Genomic DNA, 18,832 nt, shown 5'->3' on the forward strand with positions numbered 1-18,832 from the left:
AGGTCTTTGGCACTGGTTAGAAGCAGAACATGAGTACATCTCTTTTAGACAAGCCCCTATCCCAGTGATCTGTACTTTGCAGAGAAACCTTCTAGACCAGGGAATATCTCCAGTGAACCAAAACACTAATCAGACCAAAAACCTGGGAAACCCAGAGGTGTCCATGATGCCTTTCACCAGTGCCTCTACCAAGGTGCACTACTTATATAGTACAATGTGGGATTCACACAGTCAATAACCATGATAGCCTTCTACTGGGGCTTATCCTGAGTGTGGCAGTAAGGCCTACCCCTCCACCTCTGCACCTGACCGACTTCAGGGTGGGGCTCAAGACCTGGATCTTCGAATGAGACCTACAGCAAGCGCCTGGATACCCTCGCGGGTGACAAGCTGCACTCAATAAATACTAATTGATTGATTGATTTAGGTCTAGCATCTGTTCTCCTACACCACTTCAATCACTCCAAGTACCCCAGGACCAGAACCAATGTTTACCAGTAGCATGTTTGGGCACTGACGGAGACGTCCATGTTTTTTACCATATCAGTCATAGAGGTCAACAAAGTAGACCAAAAGCACTAGCGGAATATATTCAATACCACAGCTTTGTCTCTGGCAGCCACAGGTGGCTTGTTCTGGTAGAAGTTTTCTCTGTGCACCCAAAGCCTCTTCCTCAGGAACATATTGGTAAACTTTGAGTCAAGTTCTAGATCTTGCTGTCATGAAATTCCCCCATGTTTACATATCAATGTGTAGGGACAGCCGGGGCTCCTTTCCTTTTCCCATCCACAGGAAAGCCTAATGAAATTAACCTCTCTATGGGGCTTGAATCAATTCTACCAAAGGGGTACGAGGACTCTGATCTACCCTATTAAACCTTCTGCTATCCCTATGAACCGTTTGTGTGTGTGTGTGTGTGTGTGTGGTTGTGTGTGTGTGTGTGTGAGGTACGCTGCCACTGCTTCTCGTTACATTCTGTAATTAAAGAATTATTAATTTCTTCCCGGTTTCAATGGTCTTACCTAAGCATGGAAGAAGCTCTAAGTCATGTGTATCCAACAGGTGGTACAGATTGATAACAGCTTAGCCACGTCACTTACCAAGACCTCCAGAACCTTTGTCCCTAGAACAGTTGCAGGTTTTTGCATAGTTATATTTCCTGTTTCGTTGTCAAGGACAAAAATGTTTTCTTCATTCCCTGGTGGATGAAAAGAAAGACAACGTTCTATCAAATAGTTTTTAACTATGCATGTAAGGCTGGTGAAATTTACAAATAAAATAATCTTTCTTCTCTGGTAATTTGCTATTTTTTGTCAGTGATGATAGCATTCAGTAGAAGCAGAAGCTTCACCGTCTTACAACATTACCAATGGGCAAAAATAAAAACACAGTTAGACTGTTGGAGACCCCTTAGGTGGCTCGTGATGCCTGTATGTCGGGTGAGAAAAGTGAAAACGTAGGACTGAAAAGTGGTGAGCACCATACGGAAGTAGCAGAGAATACACCTGTAAGAGAGGGAAGACACATTTGTGGAGGAAAGTGGTGGGAAGAAAGAAAATGTGTAGTTTGTACGCCAGCAGAGAGAAGTAATGGTTGAATGTCCATCTTCATGGCAAGATTTAAAGACTTCAAAGCATTTATGATCAGTAAAACAAGCATTGATGCTGCCAAATGTCTGGCACTTGTTATGTTGTTTTGTGTCAGTGTTACAGCTATCATACAATAGGAGGGGGTGTGACAGCAATACAGTAGCAGCACAATCATCAAATGTAGTAGGGTTGTGGAAAATAAAAACTTTCCCTTCAAAGCTGTAAATCTTCACCCCTTGTGAGGATGGGGGAATGTTCTGCAAGTTTACTAGGGTGGTGTTTATGCTGCTAAACTCCTGCAGCTTTATGTCCCATGCAGGTAGGGCAGGACATCTGGCTGTGGGAATTGCCTGTCACCAGTTAGTTGCCTGTTTTAATGCTGGCACTTAGGGCTGTCCTCAGTCACCAGGTAATACTGGACGCTGCACTTCTTTGCAGCAACACTGAATATTTTTCCCACTGCTGGGAGTCCCGCCCCTTTGAGGGGGTGGTTGGGCATCACTAATGCATGGTTGCTGAGAGATGGTGGGAGACTTCTCATTGCCCTTGGTCGTTTCAGGGTGGGAGAACTCGTTGTGGAAATACATCCAGAAACATCATCAAACAATGACATCTATCTTTGTTCAGAGAAAGACGGTCTCTTATATATTCTAAAAGGCACATACGTTTTACTCTATTTCTTTTTACTTTTTGATTAGCTGACTCTATCTCAAGATTGACATCGTCTGCAGTGATTAATTTGTAAAAGGATATGTGCTGGGGCCCAAAATGTTGTTCAGAATCCTGTGGCTGGTGCTATCGAAGGTCAGAGTGCCAAATGCCAAGGCTGGGTGTATAATTTACCATTGTGCACCTTTACTCCACCACCAAGGACTCCCTGTATCTTTATCTCACTCTTGGTGGGTTTTTTCATTCCTGCTTCCTACTTTTGTCACTGTTTCTCCATCTTTCTCTTCCCTCTTTGTCCCCCCTTTCATGTTTTTCTATCTCTTGCTCAGGATCAATCTTTGTAGAGGAAAAATAAGTGCCGGTCCCCAAAAATGAGGGCCCCACCTGCAACCACTGGCTCAAATTAAGCACTGAGTCAATCTCTATCATTTTTACCTCACAATTTGAATCAGAAAAAAAGATGTTGTCCAAAACAAAATAAATCTATTGAAAATCTTACTGAACTGTAAAGTGGAAAGGGCCTAAGGCCACTGCTAATCAGGCACACCAGTCTTAAGGACCACGCCACTCACTGGTTACCATTCAGACTCAGACCGAGCAGCACGACGTCCCTTTATTGAAACCCCTCGCCACGTCCAGCCTCAAGGTGTGCATGACGACAGGGCACCCTTGCAGGACTTGCCAGGTGGCTCACTACTTTTGCCAGGGGTGTATAAATATGAAATCTGCAAACTTAATGTATTTCACTAAGATTCTGAAGTTTAAAATATATATTTGAGGGATAGAAATCCTGCAAATGCAGAGGAAAACCTTTATCAGCAGGATAATTCTGATGATAAAGAATTCTTGCTGCAACATCCTTATTAAATTATTTTTATTTTTGAGGGACTTTTCACCTGGCATAGCGACTTTGTGGAGCAGACAACCATCACTAAGTGAGAGTGTGTCAGCTAGGTATTACTTTGTATATTTTTAAACAACAAGGGAACCCAAAGGTAATGGACCAGGGACCTTGGTAGTTAATTATTCTAGACAACAGTGCTCCCTAGAAGGAAGAATTTAAGAGCAATGAATGAATATAGACTCAATCGCTACTATATTGGGTTGACTTGTCCAGCCGGACAGAGGTCTAATATTTACTTCTTAGCAATTTTGAAACAATTAGTACAAACAATACAAAAAACGGGACACAAGCCTGTGTCCTACTTAGCCATGAGGTACAAAGAAAAGGGCGAACAGCAAGAGGCTCAGACAAAGCTTATTGGTTTGTTTCACACGAATAATACACAGTATTATGAAGAACAAATCGCAAGGAACACCTTTACAATGAAATAAATCATTTATTTCATTGTAAAGGTGTTCCTTGCGATTTGTTCTTCATAATACTGTGTATTATTCGTGTGAAACAAACCAATAAGCTTTGCCTGAGCCTCTTGCTGTTTGCCCTTTTGTTTGTACCTCATGGCTAAGTAGGACACAGGCTTGTGTCCCATTTTTTGTATTGTTTGTACTAATTGTTTCAAAATTGCTAAGAAGTAAATATTAGACCTCTGTCCGGCTGGACAAGTCAACCCAATATAGTAGCGATTGAGTCTATATTCATTCATTGCTCTTAAATTCTTCCTTCTAGGGACCACTGTTGTCTAGAATAGGTATTACTTTGTAGGCAAAATTCTCATTTTTCACATTGTTACTTTTTCCTGCGTCAGCACTAGGCAGTCCTTCCCCTTTCAACTAGATTTCTTCCTGATGTTATATAGAATAATAGATGGGTAACAGTGAATTACAGGATGTTTTTACTAAGAGGTTCTGAGTGACTTCAAATAGACAACTAGAGTGAAGTTTGAGTTGTCTATGATGGATGTCACGTAGAACCCCCTCGGTGAAAAACATCCCCTGTAATTCACTGTTTACCCATCTAAAATCGTATTTTATATATGGCCCCTGTTAAAAGTGGTCAAAACCAAAGGTAATGAATCACATGTCTTAGTATTCCAGGGTCTTTAAGGTTTCTTTCATTAAGACTCACACTAGCTACGGGTGCGGTATATGTTGGTTCTCCACCCTATTAGTTAGGTGAATTGCATCATCATTGGGTCCATTGAAAGTGACCGTCTTTTGCTTGCTATTTCCCCAGATTTGTGCCTTCACCACCCTATTTGTTATGTTGGCTATTACGGCTCTGCACACTTTACTCCTGATAACTAATGCTCTCCCTTCCAAACATGGTAAAATTGGTATAAACACATTTAATTTACTTATAAATGCTAAAAGGGGGCTGCTGCACTGATTGTGCCATCCACTACAGTAGCACTGTAAAACATATCTTAGGCCTGCCACTGCAGCCTGTATCTCAGTTTTAAAACTGCCATTTTGACGAGACACAATAAACATTTTGCCAGACATAAACCATCATTTCTGTGTGAGTGAGTGCTGACCCTCAAGTGCTGTCCTTAAGGTCCTGTACCCTGGCTGGAATCAGAGTCAGTAGCGGTCCGTGGAGGGAGTTCCGTGGGACGGTGAGGCGGGGCGGGGGAGGGGCAGGGTGGGGGATGTAAACACCGGAATATGGATGAACGGAGGTAAGTACACATTTAAATAAATAAAACGAATTCCTTTGCGTGCGCTGGATCGCAAAATGCGATGCAGTGCGCGCAACGAAATTCGTTTTATTTATTTAAATGTGTACTTACCTCCGTTCATCCATATTCCGGTGTTTACATTCCCCCACCCTGCCACTCCCCCGCCCCGCCTCACCGCCCCACGGAACTCCCTCCACGGACTGCTACTGGTCAGAGAGTACTCCTGCGAGTTCAGCCGAAGGTTTCACCAGATCCGACGCGGTACAGTGCAGAACAGTGCAAGTCCTTGCATTGCAGCACCTCGCAGTTCCTGATCAGTAGCTTTACGAGGTCAGGCACATTACAGCGCAGGATGTAGGGCCTCGTACCGCAGCACCTTGTAGCTTCTTATCGGTGCCATCACTGGTTCCAATGCAGAATGGTACAGGATGCAGGGCCTTGCATCGCAGCACCAGGCCGCCCTTAATTGGTGACTCAACTGTCCCGATGCTGTGCAATGTGGAGCCTCACATCGCAGCACTGCATCAGCCCCCACATCAAGGAAATAATGTACAATTCCTAGCAGAGTGCACCTGGTCTGTACCTGACCAGTGCTCTGTTGTGGTCAGCGTAAACTTTTGACTTTGTCCCGGTCCGACTTGACTAGATATCTGCAATTGGTGTTATGCACCTTTTTGGCAATATTTTCACCTAAATCTTTAAAAATGAATAACTCCAGGTATACTGATTGGGATTTTGTTGTTTTGGTGTAATTGTATTTAATAAAATACCTTCTATTATTCTAAGTTGGTTTGGGATTCTCCTTGTGTTGTGTTTTCTATTCATTATTGTGTGAGTGCTGCATAAATACTTCACACATTACCTCTAAGTTAAGCCTGACTGCTTTTTTGCCAAGTTACCAGAGGGTTAAGCACAGGTTTATTTTTGTGACTTTAAGTGACTTTTGTGGTTCACCTCCTTGTACAAATAATCCAATTTCTTTCAGCTCCCAAAATCATCTGTCCCTGCTTTCAGGTGCTACACAGGTGCAGAGGAGTAATGGAGCAACCATGCATAAGATGGCCTCTCCTCTTTGAACAAAATGTGAACAAATTACTTAGCATCCTTAACCAACCCTCACAGCCTTACCTGCTTTCCTTTCCCCTCCGTCTGCTGCTTTCAGTCAAAGCAGATTGAAGGCCTTTATAAGGTCGCAACCGTGGGTAACAGCATTGTAGGCACTAACTGGTCTTAAGAACACAAGTGAAACTAAGCTTGTCACTGACACCACACTCAAGATTATACAGAAAAAGCTAGGCCTGTGCAAAATTTAATTAAGCCAGAGTAATTGGAGCAATTTTAGTAATTACACATTACTCTTGGGAGGCGAAATTAGTAAAATGGTGTGCTTAGGCCAACATGAGTAATTCCTGTAATTACGCATTACTCTTAAGATGCGAAATGAATACAATTATGCCATTATGCCAGCATGAGCAATTAAGAGTAATTTGGGACACAAATGCAACTGTAGGGGCACAGGAACAATAAACTGAAGTACCATTTAGTGATATTTTCTTATCACAAAATGCATCCGTTGGCCCATTTTGGACGCCATGGTGCATTTTGAACCAAGGAAATATGCTAAATGCGAGATTAAGCTTCCCAAACAATCCCCCATGAATACAAGTAATTTTGCAGTAATTACGACTAATTACGCTTGAGAGAATTACGCAAGTTTCGTCCACCCCTAGAAAAAACACATTCTGGAAGAATGGCAAATTGATCACTTACCTGAAATTATTTCATAACGGATGGAACTATTGATTCCCCTGTCTCCATCAATGGCGTAGAGGGGCCCGGGCATCAGAACTAGCGCACCTGTCTGTGATGAGATGGGCAGGTGTTCAAATATTGGGAAAAAGACAGAATGTTGGATTATTAACCGCCTGTACCCCCACCCACACCCTGGTGTACATAACTTCCTACCCGGAATAATACAGTGTAAAAGAGGCCACTTCCTATACAACTCTTACACGCACAAAGCCTAATTATAGGGCTCATGGACGTCATTTAGGGTGTCAACAGGGGTCGCAGTTACCCCTGGCACTGAGTTTGCGACCCCTGGCTTCAGAGGTGGCATAATCAGTGACAAGAACATAAAAGGGTCTTGCACTATCAGAGTCAGGCTCTAACCTTGTTCTCTGCTCATTTTATTACATTAATAGTGAATAATAGTGTATTAATCACTATTAGTGTAGTAAAAAGTGGAACAGCAAGATCTAGACCATCACTGGCATCTGAGGTAAGAAAAAGTAAATGGCTTTAAATGTATGTTGTGTGCATGCATGTGCGTGAGAGTGAGTTTGTTTGAGAGAACATGTATAAGTGTGAGCATGTATGTTTGCATGTGAGATCGTGGGTGTCAAAATGAGTGAGTAAGTATGTCAGTCAGAGAGTGTACAAATGAGTAATTCAGGGTGAGAGTAAGTGCAAGACACTAGGTAAAAAAGAATAATTGCAACTGAGTGCTAATTAAAGAATGAGTGTGAGTAAGTGAATGCAAGTGGACCTGTGTTGTTATGCTTGCAAATCCGCTGTTGGACCTGGCATTCTTGTTGGCGTATGGAAGCACCCTTGGCCAAATGTTGGCACTGGCATACTGGAGACAATGCTTGCATATGGGATACCCTCAGCAAAATGCTAATGCTGGCACACTGTAGGTACATTTTGGCAAGGGGGCATCCATAAATAAATGCCAGTGCTGGCATACTGGAGGAAATCCTTGCCATAGGTAGCACCTATGGCGAATTGCTGGTGATGGCACATTGGAGGAAATTCTTGACATATGGGAATTCAACTGTGACAATGTCATGGGGTCACCCATGACAAAATGTGGTCCAATACATATTAGACATAACCTTTGACATAAGGGACATCCACAGTGCAAGAGTAGCAGTATTAGGAGAATTCCGGGACTGGCATACTATATGTAATGTTTGGGCAAAAGGTTCCACCAAAGCAAAGTGCTGGTCCTAGAAATTGAGGAAATTTATGACATAAGGGGGCACCCGTAGGACATTTTAAAAACATAATTGGGTGAAGTCATGGGGGCTGTCAGGTTTCATTAGCTAGGCATGCCATGAAAGGACTTGAATATTTACTGAGTGTTTTTTTTCAAAGCCCATGGCTGTTCTCCCCTAGAAGAAGATAGAATATTAATTGTGCAATTATTATGTAATTTCAGCAATTTAAATTATTGTGATGACATCGGGATTAGGGACATGTGACATCACTTCTTGGGACAATTCGGGGCCAGCGGTGAAATGATGTCACTTCCTGTGGCATCATTAAGGTCAAAGAGTATATGATGTCACTACCACCAACCCTGGGATTTTGCTGAATCGACATCCATGATAGGGCACGGTGAACAAGTGACATATTTTAGAGATTTATTTCAGCAACAAAGCTATCTTATTTCACCACAGACAGGTGCAGAATAATGATGAGATTATTCAGCAACACAAAATATGTATCTCGAAATATATATGCGTAAACTTATCAGTCAAGCAGAATGAGGACTAAGAGCTACCTACTGGGCAGGTAGTATATTACACCATATTAGAGATTCACCATATCACAGATTACTTTGTGCATGCATGTATCCACTGTTGGCTAAGTAGCCACTTTTTCATGACTCCTCCCTGGCTGAAACAAGGGTCACTGTATGTACTCTTACTTTTATTCCCGGTTCTTGTATTGCTTCAGGAAAAAGGATGGCTGCTGTTCAACAGATCAAGGATTCCGAGGTGTACTTGAGTGTTTGCATTTATGAACCGAGTCACCAGATTTCAGTCCGAACCCCCAGCTGTTCCCCATATTGCTCATCGCTACTCCAGCTCTTTTAGAACTTCGCAACCTTGTAATGTTGTGAAGTTTGCAAAGGTGTAAAACAACTTCACTATATTTACAGGAAAGGAAAAAACTGCTCAACTTCGAACACCCTTATTCCATTGGCCTCAATTTGGCCTCAATTCGATTCCACATGCATGACACCTTTGGTATGAGATAAACTGTTTCAATCTAGGAAGGACAATCGTCCCAGGTGGAACTATCAGACCCTTACCTCTGAGAACTAAGACCAGGCGGTATCTCCTGGGGTGCTGCTGAATAACAGGTCACATCATGAAAGCACAGAGCATCTTAATAGTGCGCTAGACCAAGGGGAATATCCAAACAATATATCAAGCCATGGGTGACAATATTAGACTATTTAATTAGTATCTGACTCAGAGCATACTCACTGTACTTTGTATATATCAAGCAGGACCTTAGCCCTTAGTTTAGGACATTAGGAGGACCATAGCCCCCAGGGTAGGAATGCCAGAACCAGGGGCGTAACTAAACTTGAGGGGGCCCCCATGCAAGTTACATTACATGAAGGCCCCCTCCAACCCTCGCCTTCACGCTCCAGACCCATTGAAGCCAACCCTCGCCGCCACGCTCCAGACCTATTGAAGCCTGCCCCTGTGCACAGTGCACAATGCTGTAGGGGGATCCTGGAGCTCAGGGGCCCCTCTGCACAGCGGGGGCTGCGGGGGCTATCATTACGCCACTGGCCGGAACTGTCACCTTCTCTAGTGATCTGATGTGATCGCAGCACCCTAGCCCACTAGCAGTATGCCTAGACCCTCTGAGAAGTACCCCAGCCCCTGGATGTAAGCCCCAGACTATCCAAGCATTACTTTACAGGGACAATTCTAGAAACAATGTATCTAAATGAGAGGGGGTGCATGTTTGAAATATTAACACTTCTGTTACCATCCTCCATCCACTCTCTTGGCATCTCCCTCACCTAAGATGTGGGACAGTGGAAGAAATCACAGACTCCTACTTTCTCAACTGTGGCCGACTAGTTCACCCCACCTCGTCCAAAAGGCAAAAGAAACTTATTAACCAAGTTAAATTGAATCTCCGAACGCTTTACCCTGATCACTTGGCATTCACCCTTAATCAACTAGTTATTATCTCCACCCTGTACCATTCTAATTCTTCACCATTGAAAACCAGTGAGATTTTGCTAATTATTTTACCTCCAGATTTGATTTTCTATTCTCCTTGGCGTCAGACCTAGTTAACTAATTACCTCTGGCTCTTCTTTATTAGATTGTGTTTTCCTTTCATTAATACATTTTTGCTAAAAACAAATGACACTGGATAGGACCAGAAGATTTATGTAATTCTGTGGCTGCAGCTTTTATCACATAATTTTAGACTTGCTGCATTTGGCATATAAATTGCAGATTTTAAAAAATATATAATATTTTTAGCTCGAATGGACGAAAGTAATACTGCTAGAAAATGTACCATATAATTTTCATTTTTTTTGCCCCATAATTTAGATATACTTTCTCATAATTTGGTCCTCCATACCGCTTAATCCTAGTAGCCCCGAAACTAATATAGCTCTGCAGAGTGATTTGGGGGATGTCACTGTGGCAATGAAACCCACATTTCACAGATAATTGTGAAATAGTTTCCATATTTGTAGGTACCATGTGAGGAATGACTTTTAGACCACTGTAATGTATAAAATAAAAGCAGGCAAACATTCTATATGGCTGGTTGAGCTGGACAAAGGCAGCATTTTGCCTAGGCACTCTGTGCAGCCAGTATCCATTTAATTTTCCTAGCTCTACCTCAGTACTCCTTGCAAGAGAGGTGAGGCTCACTCACCAACACAGATTTCCATTAGGTTGGAAAATCGTTGCCCTCAATTCCTCAGGAAATACCACCTTTCATTCCTGTACTGCGGGTGTTGAACTCAGGTTGTCTACACCTGACTGAGCCAATCACCCCAATGAAAATGGCGCTCCCATTGAAAATGAAAAGGTCCCTGTTTAGAGCTATAAACTGTAGAATGGTCGTATGCCTGTGCACTCTTCTCTGTCATTATTAAAAAATAATTGACTGGTATTTCTGAACTACTTTCCAAACGTTTTCAATAGGTTTATAATATTGAACCCAAATTGTCTTGAAATGGGTATTCACAGGTGTTTTACAAGCGCCTAAGCCTTTATGTTGCTAAGAATTATTCTCATCATATCATAGCTGCACTTACCACTTGCTCTAAACGTCTCACGGTGACCTGGTACCCATTACTGTGGCAGATCTTTTTGTTTGCATCGATAAACCGGCAGGGTTGAAACCACGGGTTTTTGTTGTCCACATCCATAATGGTGATATTGATGGTGGCAGTCGCTGTGTGGCTGGGTGTGACATTGGTCTCCATGGTGTCCTAGAATAAAGGATGGGCATGAGGAGATAGGATCAGTATGCCTTGATTACCAAGTGCTAATAGGATTCCTTCCTAGAATGTATACAGTAAGAATAAGTATAAAGCCGTTTGTTTTCTGCCATATAAATTCAGTGGTGTTCAGCAGACATTTTAAATTTTCTGCAATACACCAATGGAGCTCAGGATTGAGGTCACAGGTATACCAGGGTCACCATTGTGTCACCTGATGCCCTCTTGACAGAAGACACACAATAGGCCTGACGCTCCCATCGACTTCTATGCCCTGAAATCATTCTTATTTCCCACAGATGATATCAGAACAAACAATGCTAAATTAAAATGCCATCAGTTCAACAGTGGACACAATTCATAAACTACCAACACCATACTTTTTTAATGTCTGAGATAAAAATCAAATCTATGATCTACATCTGTTTGAAATTAAGAATAGTAAATCTATGCTGACCTATGTGTACTTTCCTAAATAATTTTGTGGCGGTCGATATTTTGCCCACATTATTTTGATGGGTTAACATCAAAACCTGAATTTTCTGTTAGAAAAATGCAATAAAACAATTTGTTCAGTTAAGCTGAGATTCTGTCACATGACATCCAAATCCTACTGTGATCTGTTGGTTTGCGCAATAATTCCATAACCAATTTTCCACTCACCTTCAGGAAATCTATACATGAAAGACGGACAACCACCTCAAACTGCGCCCTAGCAGAACTGAAGCGAAATGAGTGTTCAACCTAAATATCGGCTATAACATTTTATGTGACCATAATATAATGGTTAAAATATAATTACCACAAAAATATTTTGGTCCAAAATATTGAAGGAAGGTATATTGTTTTTTAACTGTTTTACTATTATATCAAGTTTTTAATTTTGTATTATAGTGTTTTACGTTTTTATTATAATTGTTACTATAACATTATTAATCTTTTTTAAATATTGTTATTTATATGTTTTTGGGTTGTTGGGTTTATTGGGGGATTTGGTGGGCAATGGTTTAATTGTTCTATATTACTCAATGTTAATTTTGTTTTTTAATAAAATCTTTATTCGTTTGATAAAACAACCATGAAAGAATACAAACACCATCATCATTATAAAAATCATTTCAGAAACTTCCATAATATGGTAATCAATAAAACATTATTAACTCATCCATCTAAAACAGTACATCAATTAATAAAGCAGCCTGCCAGAATGACCGAACAGTAAAAGTAACACATTTCATTAGGAAGCATTTGAAGATAAAACATGGCTGAATTTACTTGGTTAAAATTTAGGGACTTCAACGAAAGAATTTTAAAAAACGCATACCTAAATGTGGCTCCAACCCCTGCACGGTTTTCAACAACATGTGCCCCGCACTGATGGTTTCTGCCGCTCATGCTGCTCTCTCTCCATGCGGGTTCGATCCAAAAACAGCCTTTTAACACACCCCTGCTCAGGCATGGACAGAGAAGTAGGATCTTCGAAAATGTCAATCCTACCTAGCGAGGCGAAAGCTGCCTTCACATAAGCTATGCACGGTATTTTATGTGCCTGGCAGTCCGCAAGGATAAACTAATGTAATTTTAGATCTTTCCTGCTCTATATCTTGATCTAGCACAATAAGCGGCTTAAGGACACCAAGGCGCCGATCACGATCCGGTAAAAACCGGGTATGAACCGTCGGACGGAGCATATTCTCCGTCCGACGCGTACCCGGTCGTCAAAATATACAAACATGGAATTACGATTCGCACGGAAACACCATTTCCGTACGAATCGTACAAAACCCCGACCGACGAAAATAAACGTACAAATGCCATCCGGGAAAGCGCCGACGTGACGTCGGGACGCACGCAGCCTGCCATTCACGAACCAGGAATTACGATTCGCACCGACGTCATCCCGCACGGTGAATATTTTCCGGCTGCCAAAAACTGCTGGGAAATCAGGACGACGCGAACAAGGAGTACCGGTACGCGACGGACAGACAGGACGACACGAACAAGGAGTACCCGTACGCGACGGACAGACATGGACCCGAACCTACGTGTCATCCCGGCCCTCATAGCAGTCGACCTCCTCTACAGGTTCCGACGCAGACGCCGCAGAAGGTCAGAACAACAAAGGGAGGGGGGAAAGGGGGGGGTGGCAGGACCAGGGCAGGCCACAAAACCCCCACCAAAGTCACACAGCACACATGCCCTGGACATACCTGACCCTCAGGCCCTGGTCACTACGAGGGGGTGGGGGCATGTCCAGCTAAGCCAGCGACCGCCACAACGGAAGTTCTTGATGACGCGAACCGGCAACACAACCAGACAGGTACGTCCTGTACCCACGCCTTAAGAGCGTGGGTACGAGTCGTACCACGCCCACACCTACGTCACCCCAACAATGGCGGGACGACTCGTACCCACGTGGCAAAGGCCTGGGTACGGCCCGCACAAGCATCACATAGCGTGGGGACGGATATGTATGGACCGTACCCCTACCCCGTATGCATGGAGCGTACCCCAACCCCAACAGTGTAAGTACGACACGTACCCCCACCCGTGTATGCAAGGAGCGAACTCCCCCATGCCAACAGTGTAAGTACGACACGTAGCCCCACCCGCGTATGCAAGGAGCGTACCCCCCATGCCAACAGTGTAAGTACGACACGTACCCCCACCCGCGTACGTATGGAGCGTACCCCCCACCCCAACAGTGTAAGTATGACACGTACCCCCACCCGCGTATGCAAGGAGCGTACCCCCCATGCCAACAGTGTAAGTACGACACGTACCCCCACCCGCGTATGCAAGGAGCGTACCCCCCATGCCAACAGTGTAAGTACGACACGTACCCCCACCCGCGTACGTATGGAGCGTACCCCCCACCCCAACAGTGTAAGTACGACACGTACCCCCACCCGCGTATGCAAGGAGCGTACCCCCCATGCCAACAGTGTACGTACGACACGTCCCCCCACCCGCGTATGCATGGAGCGTACCCCCCACCCCAACAGTGTAAGTACGACACGTACCCCCACCCGCATATGCATGGAGCGTACCCCCCACCCCAACAGTGTAAGTACGACATGTACCCCCACCCGCGTATGCAAGGAGCGTACCCCCCATGACAACAGTGTAAGTACGACACGTACCCCCACCCGCGTACGTATGGAGCGTACTCCCCACCCCAACAGTGTAAGTACGACACGTACCCCCACCCGCGTATGCAAGGAGCGTACCCCCCATGCCAACGGTGTAAGTACGACACGTACCCCCACCTCGTATGCATGGAGCGAACCCACACACGTGTATGTCTAAGTGTACATATTGTGAAACAGGAGGGGTGTGTGCAGAGTCCTCCCAGCAGTGCCCAGTCACAAGAGTGGTGGGTGCAGAGTCCTCCCACCAGTGGCCAGACACAGGAGGGGTGTGTGCAGAGTCCTCCCAGCAGTGCCCAGAGACAGGAGGGGTGGGTGCCTATCACTCCCAGCAGTGCCAAGACACAGGAGGGGTGTGTGCAGAGTCCTCCCAGCAGTGCCCAGAGACAGGAGGGGTGGGTGCCTATCACTCTCAGCAGTGCCCAGACACAGGAGGGGTGTGTGCAGAGTCCTCCCACCAGTGCCCAGACACAGGAGGGGTGTGTGCAGAGTCCTCCCAGCAGTGCCCAGAGACAGGAGGGGTGGGTGACTATCACTCCCAGCAGTGCCCAGAGACAGGAGGGGTGGGTGCCTATCACTCCCAGCAGTGCCCAGTCACAAGAGTGGTGGGTGCAGAGTCCTCCCAGCAGTGCCCAGACGTAAGAGGGGTGTGTGCAGAGTCCTCCCAGCAGTGCCCATGGAACACAAAGGGTGGAGTAGCCACAGATACCATGCCCACAAATGTCAGTCAGGTGCACAAAGACCCTGCAGTACATGTACCACATGTGTGCGAGGCTGGGAGTATACGCATGCATAGCGCCGAAAAGAAAGCATGTCCACATGAAGTCATGTCAATAGTCCACATACACAAGTACAATGACTACCAAGGATGCCACGAATGATGCAGGTGGAGACATCGCTCAGCATGCATGTGCAAAGTTGAAGGAGTCCGTCACACACCCAGCTAATGTACACACAGCTCAGCGCTAAATATTGGGAACACCCTGCAGGGAAGATGGCAGGGTACACAGAGGCAGGAATACACCTTGGGACAATTTCACCATGCAGCAACTGCATACATGAACAGAGAAACATAGCTAACACCGTGTGATGGCACACAGATACCAGGGTCCCCCCTATGACCAGCACACTACTACATTTCCCACACACCCAACACATGAACACCACCCACAACCATGTAGCAGCCCCACCAACAGCAATACCAGCAAAGCAGTAGTGTTCCAAGGGAACAAAATAAATTGCTTTATTCAGCATGATCCAAAAAATCTTGTCTGTAGGAAGTTCAATATTTACAAAGCCCATAGGGCAGTCCAGAAGTCACAGCTGGATGGGGGACATAGTGGGATGCGTGTCCGCTAGCTTGCCTGCACAGTTAGATTCCGTCGTCTTCCACAGGGGTGAGGGCATCATCTGGGGGGAAGGAACAGGCACCGCAGGGACAGGATGGCGAAGGGTAGGCGTTGTGGGTGCAGGGATGGAGGACTCCACCACAGGGGGTGGGGCAGGGCCAAAGGTGGACTCTAGGAGCTCGCTGCACACCTTATCAAGGTCCTCCAGGGAATCCCCTGCACCCGAAGGAACCACAGGCCCCAAGGAGGGGGAGGGGTCAGAGGGATGGGTCGCAGCGCCACTGGGGGAGGGTGTGGACGGGGGGGGAATCAACCACCCTGACCGGGGACTTCCTTGACCGCTTGCGTGGTGGTGTCACTGTGGGGCTCAGGGACAGAGCGGCCATGAAGGAGTCTTTGGGGGAGATGTGGCCAGGAGAGCTGAGGGGAGGGGATTTGGAGGGAGTGGATTTGGTGGAATGCGGACTCCCACTCTGGCTGCGTGTCACACGTTTGCCCCCCGACCCAGTGGGTGTGCCTACTTCACCCTGTGTGTGCGTGTCAGGAGGTGTGCGGTGGACCTTCCCTGCTGGTGTGGTGCCTGTGTGTGTTGTGGTGGGTTCATGCTGACGTCTGGGTGTACGTGGGACAGGCATGGGAGTGGGAAGTGTGGATGGGGCAGGGGTAGGGGGTGGGACGTAGCGCTGCAGGAGACCCACTGCTGCAGTCAGTGTCGAGTCTATCGACCTCAGCAAGCTGCGTTGCTTAGCCTGCGATGAGTGAATGCCCTCCAAGTATGCCTCCATGTTGTTGAGGACCTGGCTGTGGCCATGGAGGACATTAAGGATCGCAGCCTGACCAATCTGCAACTGCCGCTGGATGTCCACAGACTTGGCATTGGCGGCAGCAGTGGAGACAGGGGCAGGGGGTGCGGTGCCTGGCATGAAGGAGACATGCGGTGACTGGGCACGCTGGGAAGGGACACAAGCAAGTGGGAGGCGGCTGATGGCAATGGAGGGGGCGGGGCGAGATGTAGTGCTGCTGTCAGATGGTGGTGCAGCCTCCGCCCACTCGGAGAGATCATCCTCGGACCCGTCAGCTTCATACTCTGTTGTGCCAGTCGACAGGTCCCCGGCTTCACTCTCCTCCGCCTCAGTCCCACTCAATGTGCCAGCCACGATGTCACCGCTGGCACTGGTGCTCGGTCCCTCTGCTCCGTCTGTGCCCATGTCTCCCTCCGTGTCCCCCGACGATGCTGTGGGCAGGGTGAAGAGACAGAAATAAATCATACACCTGTATACATATGTCACATGAGTCCAATCTACATAGGTTACAGTGCATAGCCTGAAACAAAAGAAGAGTTACATCTACAAAACAAGGTACATATGTAGGGCATGCAAGACACAGTTGTTTGACCCACCATGCCACTGAAAAACTATGGAGAGCATGACACAATAGCAAATGAGATGAAATGGAATTTTGACTGAGGAGCAAGGCCCTGGGGACAATCCAGCACTGCATCTGCACCACACAGCGTGGCAGGAAATAGGGATGAGCAGGGACCATAGCCAGGAACTAGAGGCACATGCAGCATAGGTAATACTGAAAACATGCCCACCCTGACTGGCTCACTGCACCTTGAGTGTATGTCCAGACAAACATCACACACTGGCCAGTCCTAGCAAGGAGATTTCTGGTTTTGACATGTAGGCCATGGCCGCACCACCCACCCCCTACATGAGACAATTCTTTGGAGACACAGGAAGCACTTACATCTCTTAGTCTGGGTGAAATACACATGGGATGCAAAAATTCAATATTGCACACAAAATACCCAAGGTGCGCCTGTCCAAATAATCATGTACAAATGGGCATCATCAGATGATTGTAACAAGACACACAGGCAATGGCCACCGTGAGTATGAACAAGGAAAATCAGGTCAGGCTGTACAGTGGACACTTGTACTACATTTCACGTCAATATACATTGGGCCAGGGGACAATGGCACTGAGCACAACCTATGCTGTAGACACAGAGATTGTCGACATTTTCGGATTACACACATGATACCTAGGAAAATATGCCCCTGGGGACAGTAGTGGCCACACAACTCCATGCTCCTGAATGGGAATGACTGCAACACACGCTACTATCCCTGCACTATGCGTACCGCACACTCATGCACATCATGTCACAGGCCACCACATAGGACATGCGTGCTGTAAGGCCTCACACTTGAGCGACTAACTCCCATGTCTGGACTCAGCATTAGTGCCAACTGACATGGAACCCACAAGTCCAGAACTGGACAGGGCACAGGCAAGGTCCCAAAACCTGTTACACACCACCCCCACACATGATGCTGCAGGCATAGTACACGTAGAGAAGGTGCCAGGCTACATAACCTTGTGACGGAGTGACTACACACAGACCAGGGAACACATTGCAAGGAGGGGAAGGGAAGCAGGAGAGCACTGCAATACTGTGGGTAACAGGATCTGCACAGCACCATTAAACCCTGGCAGTGTATCCATGGAACAGTGCACTTACAAATGCTGGTGAAACACAACAAACACACATGTACCTACCCCCTTCCTGCTGCTGCATCTCCTGTAAGCGCCTGTCCAAGTCTGGAAAGACCACCGCCAGCACACGCTTGTGGATGTGGGAGAGACGGCGGCGCCCGCGGTTCTTATGGCTCTCAGGTGAGTCCCCCAGCAGGACCCGTGCGATCCTCCGCGTCCAGCACCGGATATCCTGCCAGCGTTTCCTCACATGGGACAGGCGCCGCTTCCGACCATCCGCACTCCTCACGGCGCTGACGGCGGTCAGCCATATCTGCTCCTTGGCAGAGGTGCCTACCTGTGAGGATGAACAAGTGACACTACATCAATACACCTGCAACATGTCACAGAGACAGATATGAGAAGAAATTAGCTGGTTACAACAAGGCATGTCATGCAGCCAACGCATTGCACCTTTGCCATAGGGACATTCTCCTCTGGGGAAGGGCAAAAGCAGTACGTGCCAGTGAAAGTACACAGGTGGAATGAGGGCAAAGACACAATCAATGATCAAGGCTCACACTGTGCATCACACCCACCCCTCCTGCGTCTGGGCACTGCTGGGAGGACTCTGCACCCACCCCTCCTGTCTCTGGGCACTGCTGGGAGGGATAGGCACACACCCCTCCTGTCTCTGGGCACTGCTGGGAGGACTCTGCACCCACCC

General features: G+C 46.3%; 1 protein-coding gene across 5 annotated transcripts in view; it reads right to left on the minus strand.

Moving 5' to 3' along the window:
* CDHR5 (cadherin related family member 5) overlaps positions 1-18,832 on the minus strand; it is a 342,674-nt gene that overhangs the window by 74,751 nt on the left and 249,091 nt on the right. For all 5 annotated transcript variants that reach the window (XM_085644838.1, XM_085644842.1, XM_085644841.1 and 2 more), the window contains exons 7-9: positions 10,938-11,114; positions 6,611-6,701; positions 1,101-1,198 (exon numbers count right to left, since the gene is read on the minus strand). In XM_085644838.1, coding sequence (XP_085500964.1) covers positions 1,101-1,198; positions 6,611-6,701; positions 10,938-11,114 — 366 coding nt within the window. The remainder of the gene's footprint in view (positions 1-1,100; positions 1,199-6,610; positions 6,702-10,937; positions 11,115-18,832) is intronic.

Source organism: Triturus cristatus, chromosome 3_1 (genome assembly GCF_964204655.1).
Source record: "Triturus cristatus chromosome 3_1, aTriCri1.1, whole genome shotgun sequence".
NCBI classification, from domain to species: domain Eukaryota; kingdom Metazoa; phylum Chordata; class Amphibia; order Caudata; family Salamandridae; genus Triturus; species Triturus cristatus.